The sequence below is a fragment of the Pleurodeles waltl genome, chromosome 4_2, assembly GCF_031143425.1.
Source record: "Pleurodeles waltl isolate 20211129_DDA chromosome 4_2, aPleWal1.hap1.20221129, whole genome shotgun sequence".
Lineage (NCBI taxonomy): Eukaryota > Metazoa > Chordata > Amphibia > Caudata > Salamandridae > Pleurodeles > Pleurodeles waltl.
The window spans coordinates 418,677,071-418,695,298 of NC_090443.1; the positions used below are offsets into that span (position 1 = coordinate 418,677,071).

Consider the following 18,228-nt stretch of genomic DNA (forward strand, 5'->3'; position numbering starts at 1 on the left):
CTCTAATCTTGCACTGAAATCAACACAGAGCTCTACTAATGCACCTCAATGCTGACATGCAGAATCCTTGCTATTCTGATATAAGAATATACTACTGTCTGAAACCCTTCCTTGTGTCTATACCCAAGCCACAAAAACACTGTCCCAACAGGATGATACAGGGTGAAAGTGCCATCACCTTACCTTGCTTCCAATTATCCTTTGTACCTCCTCGTCTGGAGAGTTTGGCGTAGTTGCAAGGTCTGGGTTGCTGTTACTGATGCTTTTGGACCGGGACAGGTTCAGGCTGCTTGGCCGAGCTGTGGCCCGTGACAAGGTGGCGTACTGGATCTGACCCCCATGGGGGGAAGCCCCAGCCACTGATATCCAAAAACCAAGAGAAAATATGAGCAGGATGACTCAGAGGAAAAGAGTGAGGAACATGTAAGGAGAAAAAGAGAGAAACAGGTAGAATGAGCAGTGGGAGAACAAATGTTATATAGTGAGGATCAAGAGCCATGCAGCCCTGACCAGGCATCCCTCACCTGTCGCAGTGAGCCCGGGTTCCGCACTGGGCAGATGGAAGCTGTAGTAGATATAGGATGCCAGCAAGTGGTTTCGGCCGTGCTGGTCCTGGTTCGCCTCCAGGTCTTTGTGAATCTGGTCTACGATGTGTGCCATGGCTTCAAAGGCAGCACGTCCCAGGTTCACTACCAGGAAGAGACAGACACAGGAGAGGAGTTGCAGTGCAAGTATGCTTGAGAAAGGCACAACCCCTCTACTCACAATAACATGCTCCCACAATGGCCTAGTACCAGCAGCTGGTGCCTGTTAGTCAGGGAGAAGTAAAATCAAGGTGCTTTGAAGGTCCGCCCAGTCAGAGTTCATGACTCCCCAGCTCGATTTGGGCGACTCTTAGACACCAAACAATTTGCTTGATAGCTGCACAACAGCAGGAGGAATGTAAACATGGCACCTTTTACGTCTGCACACATATAACATTCCTTTAAATGTGTCCCCCTGTTTTCCAAACATCACACCTCGAATGTCTGACTTGCCCGATCAGGTGAGCATCAGCCTTTCTCATAACAAGCAGACGACTTGCAGGGTATGGTGGGAGAAATGTGTGCAAGGTTTTGAGGCTTTAAGGGAAATATGAGCTGTTGGAGAGGCCATTTTGCATATGTTAGACTGGGAGGTTGCGCAGGTTCCTCCAGCCGGTTGGCCAGTGTAGCAATACCTGCACAAGTCGTGGGTATGAAGGAACTGATACAGCATTAGCACTGCTGCCTGGGCAATTAGGCAGCACATCTCGAAGCTATGAAGATGCGCCTCTTAGTGCAGCACTTAAGTCCTTCCGTCTTGGGCTGTGTGTAAAAGTGTTGCACTACAACACTCCATCAATTCAGTACATTTCAAGTACATGCACTACTGAAAACAAGACTAACCAAAACATTTACCTTCAACAATATAAAGTATTTCAAACTCCCGAACTGGGACTATCTCACATCCGCTTATTGCAGCACCCATCATTTTGAGTGTTTGTAGGGGAAGAGGGAGTTATAATCAGACTAGAGCTGTGTTTTATACAGTGTTTAATTTTACAGTCTACATTTCTGAGCTTTTATTTCTGTAGTCTACAACATCACATGCAACCTATCTAGGTTTGATGTGTAAGGCGATTAGGCAATTACCATCCCAGTCACCATACAACAAGAAATTAAAACAAGCGTTGGTAAAGCAAATAGGTTTGACAATTATATGTTATGTGAACTGTGACTTTTGATAAACATGCTTCCTTACACTTTTAATGGGTGCAATTGTTGCAAACTGTTTTTGTTCAAAGCAGACATTTTGGTTTCAGGGTGACTTGTGATCCCTTCTCGAAATCCACAATCCAACAGGACATAAACTTCATGTTAAATTGTGTTTTCCCTTTACGAGTCAAAGAAAGTATACATACATAGTGTGGCGAAGCAAGACAATCTATATGTGCTACTGGACTGTGAATCTATATTGCAAACGCAAACCGATTGTTACAGGTAAGTAGTATATCCCACTTGCTGTATTTGCTGCTGTAGATACCTTGCTTTGCACAGACTGGTAAACAGTGCCTTATTCCCTTCTCCCTAAAGCAGTGGCTTTCGAGCAGTAGTGGAAGATGTTTGGAACAAATTTTTAAGGACAGTTTGCTCAGTTTGTGGCCCTTTGCGAGTGTGGAAGCCCACTTATAATGCATTGTGAAAGAGTGTGTGGTAGACCATGTTGAAGCTTTACATTTGTCTGGAAGTTTGATTTCGACAAGGAAATCAAGCACACAAAAACTGATGGGATGAAATTTTTCAAATAGTCTAGCCACTGGCAATCGCTCGGGTAGCATTCCAAGCCACTGCTTTTTTGTGCACCAGGACACCTTAGATTGGAACCACCAATATGCAAATACACCTTTTTTCTGCTCAAGAGAAACAGTCCAGCCAAAACTGCCAAGCCAGGCCCTCTCTGAACAGGAAAGCAAGCAATTCAAGTCTCGTTTTGGCATATTTGTGCCTCTTTAGTTGTGTGCAGTTTGGTTCCAGTGGCACAGTGAGCATGGGTCCCACATCTGGGTATAACCTTGGCCACTTGGGGTGTTACAACAAATAAGAACACTAATGTGAGGTGGCATCGTGGGTAAAAAAACGATCAGTTGGATTGCTATCTCGACCAATTGTCATGATGAGACTTTTTGCAAGCATTCTTCCCATTGCTTTTTGTGTGTTTGATGTAATGTACTAAGTGACCATGGTTATTGCCAGATGTGGGCCAAGTAGCAAGTAGTACATTATGTCTCCTACCGAATACTTTAGGTCTGCTTGTTAAGACTGACAAACACAGTAGTGAACAAATCTTTTCCAACTGGCGGCATAACAAGTTTTTGTAGTGGGCTGATGAACTTTCTTCAGAATATGCATGCACTCTTCTGGAAGTTGAAGGTACCAAAACTCTGAGATTTCAGGTGCCAAATTTGAAGAGTCGGTGCTCTCAGTTTTGGATGTTGCAGTTGACCCTCATGCTGTGGATGATGGTTTGTTCCAAGTTCATTTCTCACAGGGAAGTACCAATCTTTTCGATAGTACTGAATAATATGGCTGTCTTGCGATGATGACAAGTCTCACTGATGCCAGCCTTATTTTCCTCACTACATATGGGTACAGCGATAGTGGAGGTTAAGTGGTGTTTAACCTGTTGTTCCATTTCCTTCCAGTGGTACCTGTTCTTTCTCAATAGCAGGCCTACTGAGTCCGATATACACCGGTGAGTGGCTGCCTCTACAGCTGCTGCCTTTCCAGCAACATTAATTTGCCTGCCTTCCTTATCAGGAGGGGCTTCCCTTGTGCTCTGCAGAAGCCCCTTTTCTGGCTTTATGAACAACCATGGAATTTGTTGACAGATAGCCTCTAATGTATAGGGAATTCTGTGGCGCAGCCTTATATTCTTTCTTCACTTTTGGAGTAATGACCCTGGTTTTCACTAGGTCTCTGAAGTTTCTTGCTGAACACTTGATCATACTCTTAAACATAGACATGAACTGCTCTGAGCACTCAGTTTTGGAACAAGCCTCTATCTAGAAGTCACTGTCTTCATCCACCATGTGGAGTTTCACATTATCATGGTTGGCCGCTCTTTGGATGACTGTAGGATATCAAGTGGCACCATCAGGTGGTGATAGCTTGACAGGGTGCAGCTCCTAAGACTGGTCTTACTGGGGTCGTCGTTATTGTCATGGCTGGGGTTATCTCCACCATCCAATGGGACAAAGTCATTGTAAGGGTCTGAAAGATGCATGGTAGGCACTGCGTCAGAATCTGCTTGAAAAGACTGTGACAGTGACTGAGACTGTTCCAGTGACTGACCTGGTGGTCGGCTACTCTTTCCGGGCCTGTGTGTGTCTGAGATAAGAAAGTTCTAAGCTCTTCTAATACATCCTCTGCAAATGTGAGCCTTCTTTTGTTTACAAGGGGTGGGCTAGGTGGTGCAGGTTGTTGTGACATGCTAAAATGTTTCCTGTGACTAGGCTATGTACATATTCCACTGCCTAATCTAAGGTGTAGTTTAAATCTTGGGGCGTCAAAACTGAAACCTTTACTTTGAACAAAAATAACCTGCATATGATCTAAAGAAGCAATTCCTGCAAACACTGAAGCTACAGAAGGAAAATGTTACTTTACCCGGTAGACATCTGTTTGTGGCATGTAGTGCTGTAGATTCACATGCTTTACATAAATCTGCCATCTAGTGTTGGGCTCGGAGTGTTACAAGTTGTTTTTCTACAAACAATCTTTTCAAGTCACGAGATGGAGTGATTTCTCCTCTCGGTGATAGTGCTCATTGGCATTGACTCCTTTGTTAGATTGTTTTCCCGCAGGATGAAGTAAGGAGTGAAAGATTGTGTATGTACAACTATAGATATATAAGAAATAACTATGATGGCCATGCAAATATATATATATATATATATATATATATATATATATATATATATATATATATATATATATATATATATATCAAAAACGAAGTTGTCCTCATGTGAAAGCGCACTCCCAACAGGTTATATAAACGGGAAGAAAAAGCAAAGCCAGCAACTCACAGTGAATTCTTTAAGCAGTTTCATTATTCCAGGCCTTAGGTTATAAAATCATCTCTGGACACGTGTTTCTAGGTCAATCCTTTCTTCAGCAGAGAAAAATATAAAAGTGTTTCACCCTTATAGGTGCAGCCAGTGCTGGAAGTGTTCCAGGCATTTCTTTCTTACTGCAATGACCGGCATGGCTTCAGCTTGTCTAATTGCAGGCACCTGATTAGTCTCTTTAAATACCAGTCCGCCCCAGTGGGCCTCTCAAGTGAGTACAGTGCATGCTGGTTATGGTGGTCCTGCAATTTTTTCATTTTGCCCCAAGTGGGTGGCTGGAGCCAGACGAAATAATGAACCAAAGTGCAAAACCTTTGTAGGCGAATCCAAAGTAAAATTGTCAGATTTGCTGTGAATAACCCAACCTGATTGCTCTTATGTGACAATCCATTTTTAGTCACACAGACCTGCTTCGATGTGCAGTGGAGCTGCTTTCCCGGCTGGACAGGCCGGTTAATTATCAAAAACGAAGTTGTCCTCATGTGAAAGCGCACTCCCAACAGGTTATATAAACGGGAAGAAAAAGCAAAGCCAGCAACTCACAGTGAATTCTTTAAGCAGTTTCATTATTCCAGGCCTTAAGTTATAAAATCATCTCTGGACACGTGTTTCAAGGTCAATCCTTTCTTCAGCAGAGAAAAATATAAAAGTGTTTCACCCACATAGGTGCAGCCAGTGCTGGAGGTGTTCCAGGCATCTCTTTCTTACTGAAAAGACCGGCATGGCTTCAGCTTGTCTAATTACAGGCACCTGATTAGACTCTTTAAATACTAGTCGGCCCCAGAGGGCCTCTCAAGTGGCTGCAGCAACCCACTTGGGGCAAAATGAAAAAATTGCAGGACCACCACAACCAGCATGCACTGCTCACTTGAGAGGCCCACTGGGGCGGACTAGTATTTAAAGAGACTAATCAGGTGCCTGTAATTAGACAAGCTGAAGCCATGCTGGTCTTTTCAGTATGAAAGAGATGCCTGGAACACCTCCAGCACTGGCTGCACCTACGAGGGTGAAACACTTTAATATTTTTCTCTGCTGAAGAAAGGATTGACCTTGAAACACGTGTCCAGAGATGATTTTATAACTTAAGGCCTGGAATAATGAAACTGCTTAAAGAATTCACTGTGAGTTGCTGGCTTTGCTTTTTCTTCCCGTTTATATAACCTGTTGGGAGTGCGCTTTCACATGATGACAACTTCGTTTTTGATATATATATATATATATATATATATATGGAAAATGTCCCTTATCCAGGGTACATCTGTTCGTGGCATGTTCCGCTGCAGATTCACATGCTGTGCATAGTCTGTCATCTAGTGTTGGGCTCCGAGTGTTACAAGTTGTTTTTCTTCAAAGAAGTGTTTTCAAGTCACAGGATCGAGTGACGACTCCTCTTCGGCTCCATTGCGCATGGGCATCGACTCCATGTTAGATTGTTTTCCCGCAGAGGGTAAGGTAGGAGTGATAGCGTATAAAGAAAAGAGATGTCCATGCAAATGGAATATATATATATATATATATATATATATATATATATATATATTGAAAATGTCACTTACCCAGTGTACATCTGTTCGTGGCATCAGTCGCAGTAGATTCGCATGTTCTGCAATAGCTCGCCATCTGGTGTTGGGCCGGAGTGTTACAAGTTGTTTTTCTTCGAAGAAGTCTTTCGAGTCACGGGACCGAGTGACTCCTCCTTTTGTCTCCATTGCGCATGGGCGTCGACTCCATCTTCGATTGTTTTTCCCCGCAGAGGGTGAGGTAGGAGTTGAATTGTAGTAATAGTGCCCATGCAATGGAGTGACTAAGAATGCACCTATTTAAGGTTGAGATGATACATATATAAATAATTGAAGGTAACTTCCAAACTGCTACAGGCTGCCGGGGAGGCGGGTGGGCACATGCGAATCTACTGCGACTGATGCCACGAACAGATGTACACTGGGTAAGTGACATTTTCAGTTCGATGGCATCTGTCGCTGTAGATACGCATGTTCTGCAATAGACTAGTAAGCAGTTATTTCCCCAAAAGCGGTGGATCAGCCTGTAGGAGTGGAAGTAGTCTGAAATAATGTCCTTAATACAGCTTGACCTACTGTGGCTTGTTGTGCGGATAACACGTCTACACAGTAGTGCTTGGTGAATGTGTGAGGCGTAGACCATGTGGCTGCCTTACATATTTCTTGCATTGGGATGTTTCCTAGAAAGGCCATGGTAGCACCTTTCTTTCTGGTTGAGTGTGCCCTTGGTGTAATGGGCAGCTGTCGTTTAGCTTTAAGGTAGCAGATTTGGATGCATTTAACTATCCATCTGGCTATACCTTGTTTTGAAATTGGGTTTCCTGCATGAGGTTTTTGAAATGCAATAAAGAGTTGTTTAGTCTTTCTGATGTTCTTTGTTCTGTCAATGTAATACATTAATGCTCTTTTGACATCTAATGTATGTAGTGCCCTTTCAGCTACGGTATCTGGCTGTGGAAAGAACACTGGAAGTTCCACTGTTTGATTTAGATGGAACGGTGAAATAACCTTTGGCAAAAATTTAGGATTGGTCCTTAGGACGACTTTATTTTTGTGTAGTTGTATAAAAGGTTCCTGTATAGTAAACGCCTGAATCTCGCTTACTCTTCTCAGGGAAGTAATGGCGATGAGAAATGCCACCTTCCAGGTTAGGAACTGTATGTCGCAGGAGTGCATGGGTTCAAAAGGTGGACCCATAAGTCTAGTTAGGACAACATTTAGGTTCCATGAAGGAACAGGTGGTGTTCTTGGTGGTATAATTCTCCTAAGGCCCTCCATGAATGCTTTAATGACTGGTATTTTATATAGGGAAGTTGAATAGGTAGTCTGCAGGTATGCAGATATTGCTGCAAGGTGAATCTTAATGGAAGAGAAAGCTAGGTTAGATTTTTGTAAGTGAAGCAAGTAACCCACTACATGTTCTGGAGTTGTGTGTAATGGTTGTATTTGATTAATATGGCAGTAGCAAACAAACCTCTTCCATTTACTTGCATAGCAGTGCCTGGTGGATGGCCTTCTTGCTTGTTTTATGACTTCCATACATTCTTGGGTAAGTTGTAAGTGCCCGAATTCTAGGATTTCAGGAGCCAGATTGCTAGATTCAGCGATGCTGGATCTGGGTGTCTGATATTTTGGTTGTGCTGTGTCAACAGATCTGGCCTGTTGGGCAATTTGATGCAGGGTACCACTGATAGGTCTAGCAGCGTTGTGTACCAGGGTTGCCTTGCCCAAGTTGGTGCTATCAATATGAGTTTGAGTTTGCTTTGACTGAGTTTGTTTACCAGGTAAGGAAGGAGAGGGAGAGGAGGAAAAGCGTAAGCAAATATCCCTGACCAGTTCATCCATAGGGCATTGCCTTGGGATTGTTTGTGTGGGTACCTGGATGCGAAGTTTTGGCATTTTGCGTTCTCCCTTGTCGCAAACAAGTCTATCTGAGGTGTTCCCCAGAGTTTGAAATAAGTGTTCAGAATTTGGGGGTGAATTTCCCATTCGTGGACCTGTTGGTGATCTCGAGAGAGATTGTCTGCGAGTTGATTTTGTATCCCTGGTATAAACTGTGCAATTAGGCGAATTTGGTTGTGAATTGCCCAATGCCAAATTTTTTGTGCTAGCAGGCTTAACTGCGTGGAGTGCGTCCCTCCCTGCTTGTTTAGATAATACATTGTTGTCATGTTGTCTGTTTTGACGAGAATGTATTTGTGAACTATTATTGGTTGGAAAGCTTTTAGTGCTTGAAAAACTGCTAGAAGTTCTAGGTGATTGATATGCAGTTTTGTTTGATGTACGTTCCATTGTCCTTGTATGCTGTGTTGATTGAGGTGTGCTCCCCACCCTGTCATGGAAGCATCTGTTGTTATTACGTATTGTGGCACTGGGTCTTGGAAAGGCCGCCCCTTGTTTAAATTTATGTTGTTCCACCACAGAAGCGAGAGGTAAGTTTGGCGGTCTATTAACACCAGATCTAGAAGGTGACCCTGTGCTTGAGACCACTGTGATGCTAGGCATTGTTGTAAGGGCCTCATGTGCAGTCTTGCGTTTGGGACAATGGCTATGCATGATGACATCATGCCTAGGAGTTGTAATACCATCTTTGCCTGTATCTTTTGTGTTGGATACATGCGTTGTATGATGGTGTTGAAATTTTGAATTCTTTGTGGACTCGGAGTGGCTACTCCTTTTGATGTGTCTATTATGGCTCCCAGGTATTGTTGTACCTTGCGTGGCAGAATTTTGGATTTTGTGAAATTGACGGTGAACCCTAGTTTGAAGAGGGTTTGTATGATATGATTTGTGTGATTTGAGCACTCTATTAACGAATGGGCTTTGATTAGCCAGTCGTCTAGATATGGGAACACATGTATTTGCTGCCTTCTTATGTGTGCTGCGACCACTGCTAGACATTTGGTAAAGACTCTTGGTGCGGTTGTTAATCCGAAAGGCAGTACCTTGAATTGGTAATGTATTCCTTTGAATACAAACCTTAGGTATTTCCTGTGCGATGGGTGTATTGGTATATGGAAATAAGCATCCTTGAGGTCTAAAGTTGCCATGTAGTCGTGCAGTTTTAGCAATGGCAATACTTCTTGTAATGTGACCATGTGGAAGTGGTCTGATTTGATGAAAGTGTTCACTACTCTGAGGTCTAGGATTGGTCTCAGCGTTTTGTCTTTCTTTGGTATCAGAAAGTACAGTGAGTAAACTCCTGTGTTTATTTGTGTGTTTGGCACTAATTCGATTGCATTCTTTTGCAATAGTGCCTGCACTTCTATCTCCAGGAGATTGGAATGGTGTGTTGTTAAATTTTGTGCTTTTGGTGGTATGTTTGGAGGGAATTGTAGAAATTCTATGCAATAACCATGTTGGATAATTGCTAGAACCCAAGTGTCTGTAGTGATTTCCTCCCATGCTTTGTAATGATGACCTATTCTTCCCCCCACTGGTGTTGTGTGGAGGGGGTGAGTGACATGTGAGTCATTGTTTAGTAGTAGGGGTTTTGGGGCTTTGAAATCTCCCTCTATTTCTAGGGAATTGCCCTCCTCTATATTGTCCCCGAAAACCTCCTCTATACTGTCCCTGGTAAGTGGACGGTGTTGCTTGTGAGGTGCTGGCTTGTGTGCTTTGACCCCGAAACCCCCCTCGAAAGGGCGTTTTACGGAATGTGCTGTAATTCCCTCTGCTCTGCGGGGAGTAGAGTGCGCCCATGGCTTTGGCAGTGTCTGTATCTTTTTTGAGTTTCTCAATCGCTGTGTCCACTTCTGGACCGAACAGTTCTTTTTCATTAAAAGGCATATTGAGAACTGCTTGTTGAATCTCTGGTTTAAATCCAGACGTTCGGAGCCATGCATGCCTTCTGATAGTTACAGATGTATTAATTGTCCGTGCAGCTGTATCTGCAGCATCCATGGAGGAACGGATCTGGTTGTTGGAGATGGTCTGTCCCTCCTCAACCACTTGTTTTGCCCTATTTTGGAAGTCTTTGGGCAGATGTTCAATGAGATGTTGCATCTCGTCCCAGTGGGCTCTGTCATAGCGCGCAAGTAGTGCCTGGGAGTTCGCGATGCGCCACTGGTTTGCAGCTTGTGCTGCGACTCTCTTACCAGCTGCATCGAACTTGCGGCTTTCTTTATCTGGGGGTGGTGCATCTCCAGAAGTGTGAGAGTTGGCCCTTTTCCTAGCTGCTCCTACAACAACAGAGTCTGGTGGCAGCTGTGTTGTGATGAAAGCCGGGTCCGTAGGAGGCGGCTTATACTTTTTTTCCACCCTTGGTGTGATTGCCCTACTTTTGACCGGGTCCTTAAATATGTCTTTTGCGTGCCGGAGCATACCAGGGAGCATAGGCAGGCTTTGGTAGGAGCTGTGGGTGGAGGAGAGTGTGTTGAACAAGAAATCATCCTCGACCTGTTCTGAGTGGAGGCTTACGTTGTGAAATTGTGCTGCTCTAGCCACCACCTGAGAGTACGCGGTGCTGTCTTCTGGTGGAGATGGTTTTGTAGGGTATGCCTCTGGGCTGTTATCTGACACTGGGGCGTCGTATAGGTCCCATGCGTCCTGGTCTTGGTCACCCTGGCTCATGGTGGTGTGAGCTGGGGAGTGTGATGGCGTTTGTGCTGGTGAAACGTTAATCACGGGCGGAGGAGAGGGTGGTGGTGTAACTCTTTTCACCACTTTTGGTTGTGGTGCTTGTTCCGTCTGGAACTCCAACCTTCTCTTTCTCCTAATGGGGGGAAGGGTGCTTATTTTTCCTGTCCCCTGCTGAATGAAGATACGCTTTTGCGTATGGTCCGCATCAGTTGCTTGTAGCTCTTCCTCAAACCTATGCTTTTGCATTTGGGAGGTTAGCGAGTGCTCTTCTGTATAAGAGCCCGAAGCTGGGTCGCTTGCAGTTTGTTTCGGCATCGAAACTTTGTCTGCGTGTTTTTTCGGCTCCGAGGTGACTTTTTTCCTTTTCGGGGCCGAAACCTCTCGGCGTCGATCTGTTTCGGTGCCGCTGTCTCGCCGTCGAGCCGTGTCCACACCGGCATCTCGGTGTCGAGGCTTGTCTCCAGCACTTTCTCGGTCCCGAGAAGGCTGCGTGCCGGTGTCTCGACCGGAGTCGGACGATCTCGGCACTGTTTGGGCCTTTTTCGGTGCCGACGGTCGGTCACCGAATTTATGGGTCGAGCCATGGCCTGGTGGCAGTGGCGTCCCCTGGGCCTTGTAAATGTTTCTTTGTGTGGTTTTCGACGTCTTACTCACGGTTTGTGTATCGTCGAATCCTTCGGAGTCTGAGTCTTGGATCGAGAAGGTACCTTCCTCTTCCTGTTCCTCGAACTCCCGTCGGGCTGTCGGTGCGGACGCCATTTGAAGTCTTCTGGCTCGACGGTCTCGGAGTGTTTTTCGGGACCGGAACGCACGACAGGCCTCGCAGGTGTCTTCGCTGTGCTCAGGTGACAGGCACAGGTTGCAGACCAAGTGTTGGTCTGTGTAGGGGTATTTATTGTGGCATTTGGGGCAGAAACGGAACGGGGTCCGTTCCATCGGCGTTCCTCAGCACGCGGTCGGGCCGACCAGGCCCCAACGGAGGATCGAAAAACTACCCCGAAGGGCACCGGAGCTCTTCGATCTTCGATGCGGTGTTGAATCTAAGTACGCCGATCCCGAACGCAACAATACCGACGAAAATCTTCCGAAATTAACTATTTTTTCCGTTCCGAAACTCGGAGCGACAGGAACACGTCCGAACCCGATGGCGGAAAAAAAACAATCGAAGATGGAGTCGACGCCCATGCGCAATGGAGACAAAAGGAGGAGTCACTCGGTCCCGTGACTCGAAAGACTTCTTCGAAGAAAAACAACTTGTAACACTCCGGCCCAACACCAGATGGCGAGCTATTGCAGAACATGCGTATCTACAGCGACAGATGCCATCGAACATATATATATATATATACACATACGAAGGCGGTAACACCGAAACGCATTCTTGTGCAAATAAATCCTGATAAACTAATATGCCCATGGAGTGCCGTCTTTCCTTCAAACAGGAAAAAAGTGTGGAGAATTAGGCGAGGTAGCGCGCACCATCGGACGAGCACCGCTGACGGTCAGGAGCAGGACCGGCACGCTGATATGAAGTGTATATATATATGGAAAATGTCACTTACCCAGTGTACATCTGTTCGTGGCATTAGTCGCTGCAGATTCACATTCTGTGCACATCCCGCCATCTGGTGTTGGGCTCAGAGTGTTACAAGTTGTTTTTCTTCGAAGAAGTCTTTTTTCGAGTCACGAGACCGAGGGACTCCTCCCATTTCGACTCCATTGCGCATGGGCGTCGACTCCATCTTAGATTGTTTTCCTCGCAGACGGTGAGGTAGGAGTTGTGTATGCTAGTAATAGTGCCCATGCAATGGAGTGAATACATATGTACATAATGAAGTTTAAAGTAATATCTTTACAAATTTACAAATGTTCAAGATCAACTTCTAAACGGCTACAGGCACCCGGGGAGGCGGGTGGGCGCATGTGAATCTGCAGCGACTAATGCCACGAACAGATGTACACTGGGTAAGTGACATTTTCCGTTCGATGGCATGTGTAGCTGCAGATACACATGCTGTGCATAGACTAGTAAGCAGTTATCTCCCCAAAAGCGGTGGTTCAGCCTGTAGGAGTTGAAGTTGTTTGAAATAATGAGTGTTTGGTAAATGTATGAGGCATAGACCATGTTGCTGCCTTACATATTTCGTTCATTGGAATATTTCCTAGAAAGGCCATGGTAGCACCTTTTTTTCTGGTTGAGTGTGCCTTTGGTGTAATAGGCAGCTCTCTTTGCTTTAAGATAGCAGGTTTGAATACACTTAACTATCCATCTAGCAATGCCTTGTTTAGAAATGGATTCCCTGTATGAGGTTTTTGGAAAGCAATAAATAGTTGTTTTGTTTTTCGAATTAGTTTTGTTCTGTCAATGTAGTACATTAGTGTTCTTTTGATGTCTAATGTATGTAGTGCTCTTTCAGCTACAGAATCTGGTCTGTTTGGTAGTTTGACATGAGGTACTACTGAGAGGTCTAGTAGTGTTGTGTACCAAGGTTGTCTTGCCCATGTCGGTGCTATTAGTATGAGTTTGAGTTTGTTTTGACTCAATTTGTTTACTAGATATGGAAGGAGTGGGAGAGGGGGGAAAAGCGTAAGCAAATATCCCTGACCAGCTCATCCATAACGCATTGCCCTGAGACTGATCTTGTGGGTACCTGGATGCGAAGTTTTGGCATTTTGCGTTTTCCTTTGTTGCAAATAGGTCTATTTGTGGTGTTCCCCACATTTGAAAGTAAGTGTTTAGTATTTGGGGATGAATCTCCCATTTGTGGATCTGTTGGTGATCCCGAGAGATTGTCTGCTAACTGGTTCTGAATTCCTGGAATAAATTGTGCTATTAGGCGAATGTGGTTGTGAATCGCCCAATGCCATATTTTCTGTGTTAGGAGACACAACTGTGTTGAGTGTGTGCCTCCCTGTTTGTTTAGGTAATACATTGTTGTCATGTTGTCTGTTTTGACAAGAATGTGTTTGTGGCTTATTATGGGTTGAAATGCTTTGAGTGCTAGAAATACCGCTAACAGTTCTAAGTGATTTATGTGAAACTGTTTTTGCTGTATGTCCCATTGTCCTTGGATGCTGTGTTGATTGAGGTGAGCTCCCCACCCTATCATGGAAGCATCTGTTGTTATTACGTATTGTGGCACTGGGTCTTGGAAAGGCCGCCCTTGGTTTAAATTTATACTGTTCCACCATTGAAGCGAGATGTATGTTTGGCGGTCTATCAACACCAGATCTAGAAGCTGACCCTGTGCTTGTGACCATTGTGATGCTAGGCACTGTTGTAAGGGCCGCATGTGCAACCTTGCGTTTGGGACAATGGCTATGCATGAAGACATCATGCCTAGTAGTTTCATCACTAGTTTGACTTGTATCTTTTGATTTGGATACATGGTCTGTATCACATTGTGAAATGTGTGAACTCTTTGTGGACTTGGAGTGGCAATCCCTTTTGCTGTGTTGATTGTTGCTCCTAAGTATTGCTGTGTTTGACACGGCAGAAGGTGTGACTTTGTGTAGTTGATTGAGAAACCTAGTTTGTGGAGGATTTATATGACATATTTTGTGTGTTGTGAACACCGTCTTAGCGTGTTGGTTTTGATTAACCAATCGTCTAGGTACGGAAACACATGTATTTGCTGCCTTCTGATATGTGCAGCTACTACTGCTAAGCATTTTGTAAAAACTCTTGGTGCAGTTGTTATTCCGAATGGCAACACTTTGAATTGGTAATGTATCCCTTGGAATACAAACCTTAGGTACTGTCTGTGTGAAGAATGTATTGGTATATGGAAATATGCATCCTTTAGGTCTAGTGTTGTCATGTAGTCTTGTTGTTTGAGCAGTGGGATTACGTCTTGTAATGTAACCATGTGAAAGTGATCTGATTTGATGTAGGTATTTAATGTTCTGAGATCTAGTATAGGTCTCAGACTCTTGTCTTTTTTGGGTATCAGAAAGTACAGGGAGTAAACTCCTGTGTTTATTTGTTGTTTTGGTACTAACTCTATTGCTTCTTTTTGTAGCAATGCCTGAACTTCTAGTCCTAGAAGATCTATATGTTGTTTTGACATATTGTGTGTTTTCGGTGGGATGTTTGGAGGGAATGTGAGAAATTCTATGCAATAACCATGCTGGATAATTGCTAAGACCTAAGTGTCTGTTGTTATTTCCTCCCAATGTTTGTAAATGAAAATGTCACTTACCCAGTGTACATCTGTTCGTGGCATTAGTCGCTGCAGATTCACATGCTGTGCATAGTCCGCCGTCTGGTGTTGGGTCGGAGTGTTACAAGTTGTTTTTCTTCGAAGAAGTCTTTTCGAGTCACGAGACCGAGGGACTCCTCCCACTTCGGTTCCATTGCGCATGGGCGTCGACTCCATCTTAGATTGTTTTCCCCGCAGAGGGTGAGGTAGGAGTTGTGTATGCTAATAATAGTGCCCATGCAATGGAATAAATACGTATGTACAAAATTAAGGTTTAATGTAATATATTTACAAATGTACAAATGTTCAAGATCTACTTCTAAACGGCTACAGGCTCCCGGGGAGGAGGGTGGGCGCATGAGAATCTGCAGCGACTAATGCCACGAACAGATGTACACTGGGTAAGTGACATTTTCCGTTCGGTGGCATGTGTAGCTGCAGATACACATGCTGTGCATAGACTAGTAAGCAGTTATCTCCCCAAAAGCAGTGGTTCAGCCTGTAGGAGTGGAAGTAGTTTGAAATAAAGTTCTTAGTACGGCTTGACCTACTGTGGCCTGTTGTGCAGATAACACATCTACACAGTAGTGTTTAGTAAATGTATGAGGCGTAGACCATGTTGCTGCCTTACATATTTCGGTCATTGGAATATTTCCTAGAAAGGCCATAGTAGCACCTTTCTTTCTGGTTGAGTGTGCCTTTGGTGTAATAGGCAGTTCTCTCTTTGCTTTAAGATAGCCGGTTTGGATGCACTTTACTATCCATCTGGCGATACCTTGTTTTGAAATTGGATTTCCTGTATGAGGTTTTTGGAAGGCAATAAATAGTTGTTTTGTCTTCCTAATTTGTTTTGTCCTGTCAATGTAGTACATTAGCGCTCTCTTGATGTCTAATGTATGTAGTGCTCTTTCAGCTATTGAATCTGGCTGTGGGAAGAACACTGGTAATTCCACTGTTTGGTTTAAGTGGAACGGTGAGATAACCTTTGGTAAGAATTTTGGATTTGTTCTTAGAACGACCTTATTTTTGTGTATTTGAATAAATGGTTCTTGTATGGTAAACGCCTGTATTTCACTTACTCTTCTTAGAGATGTGATGGCAATGAGAAATGCAACTTTCCACGTTAAGTATTGCATTTCACAAGAATGCATGGGTTCGAAAGGTGGACCCATGAGCCTTGTCAAGACAATGTTGAGGTTCCATGAAGGAACAGGTGGTGTCCTTGGTGGTATAATTCTCTTTAGGCCCTCCAAAAACGCTTTAATGACAGGTATTCTAAATAGGGAAGTTGAATGAGTAATCTGCAGGTAAGCAGATATTGCTGCGAGATGTATTTTTATGGAAGAGAAAGCTAGATTTGATTTTTGTAAATGTAGTAAATATCCTACTACATCTTTTGGAGATGCATGCAATGGTTGGACTTGATTATTATGGCAGTAACAAACAAATCTTTTCCATTTACTTGCATAGCAGTGTCTAGTGGATGGTCTTCTAGCTTGTTTTATGACCTCCATACACTCGTGTGAGGTTCAAGTGTCCAAATTCTAGGATTTCAGGAGCCAAATTGCTAGATTCAGCGATGCTGGGTTTGGATGCCTGATCTGTTGTTTGTGTTGTGTTAACAGATCTGGCCTGTTGGGTAGTTTGACATGAGGTACTACTGACAGGTCTAGTAGTGTGGTATACCAAGGTTGTCTTGCCCATGTTGGTGCTATTAGTATGAGTTTGAGTTTGTTTTGACTCAATCTGTTTACTAGATATGGAAGGAGAGGGAGAGGGGGAAAAACGTACGCAAATATCCCTGACGAATTCATCCATAGAGCATTGCCTTGAGATTGCCGGTGTGGGTACCTGGATGCGAAGTTTTGGCATTTTGCGTTTTCTTTTGTTGCAAATAGATCTATTTGAGGTGTTCCCCAAATTTGGAAGTAAGTGTTCAGGATTTGGGGGTAAATTTCCCATTCGTGGACCTGTTGGTGATCCCGAGAGAGATTGTCTGCTAGCTGGTTCTGGATCCCTGGAATAAACTGTGCTATTAGGCGAATGTGGTTGTAAATTGCCCAATGCCATATTTTTTGTGTTAGGAGACACAACTGTGTCGAGTGTGTTCCCCCCTGTTTGTTTAAATAATACATTGTCGTCATGTTGTCTGTTTTGACAAGAATGTATTTGTGGGTTATCATTGGTTGGAATGCTTTCAACGCTAGAAATACTGCTAACAATTCTAGGTGATTTATATGAAACTTTCTTTGATGTACGTCCCATTGTCCTTGGATGCTGTGTTGATTGAGGTGTGCTCCCCACCCTGTCATGGAAGCATCTGTTGTTATCACGTATTGTGGCACTGGGTCTTGGAAAGGCCGCCCTTTGTTTAAATTTGGACTGTTCCACCATAGAAGCGAGATGTATGTTTGGCGGTCTATCAACACCAGATCTAGAAGTTGACCCTGTGCATGTGACCATTGTGATGCTAGGCACTGCTGTAAGGGCCGCATGTGCAATCTTGCGTTTGGGACAATGGCTATGCATGAGGACATCATGCCTAGGAGTTTTAATACCATCTTTGCGTGTATCTTTTGTGTTAGATACATAGCTTGTATCACCTTGTGAAAATTTTGAACCCTTTGTGGACTTGGAGTGGCTATCCCTTTTGTTGTGTTGATTGTCGCTCCTAAGTATTGCTGTGTTTGACACGGCAAAAGGTGTGACTTTGCATAGTTGATGGAGAAACCCAGTTTGTAAAGGGTTTGTATAACATAATCTGTGTGGTGTGAACACTTTGTTAGCGAGTTGGTTTTGATTAACCAATCGTCTAGGTACGGGAACACGTGTATTTGCTGTCTCCTGATATGTGCAGCTACTACTGCTAGACATTTTGTAAAGACTCTTGGTGCTGTTGCTATTCCGAATGGCAACACTTTGAATTGGTAATGTATTCCTTTGAATACGAACCTTAGGTATTTCCTGTGCGAGGGATGTATCGGTATATGGAAATACGCGTCTTTTAGATCTAACGTTGTCATGTAGTCTTGCTGTTTCAGTAGTGGTATTACGTCTTGTAACGTGACCATGTGAAAGTGGTCTGATTTGATGTAGGTGTTTAGTGTTCTGAGATCTAATATTGGTCTCAGACTTTTGTCCTTTTTCGGTATTAGAAAGTACAGAGAGTAAACTCCTGTGTTCTTTTGTGTTTTTGGTACTAATTCTATTGCGTCTTTTTGCAGTAATGCTTGAACTTCTAGTCCTAGAAGGTCTATATGCTGTTTTGACATAT

The 18,228-nt window shown here is 43.9% G+C and overlaps 1 protein-coding gene across 6 annotated transcripts in view; it reads right to left on the reverse strand.

Annotated features, from left to right (window-relative positions):
- LOC138292835 (dedicator of cytokinesis protein 7-like) overlaps nt 1–18,228 on the reverse strand; it is a 512,184-nt gene that overhangs the window by 285,107 nt on the left and 208,849 nt on the right. For all 6 annotated transcript variants that reach the window (XM_069231649.1, XM_069231647.1, XM_069231646.1 and 3 more), the window contains exons 21-22: nt 525–689; nt 184–359 (exon numbers count right to left, since the gene is read on the reverse strand). In XM_069231649.1, coding sequence (XP_069087750.1) covers nt 184–359; nt 525–689 — 341 coding nt within the window. The remainder of the gene's footprint in view (nt 1–183; nt 360–524; nt 690–18,228) is intronic.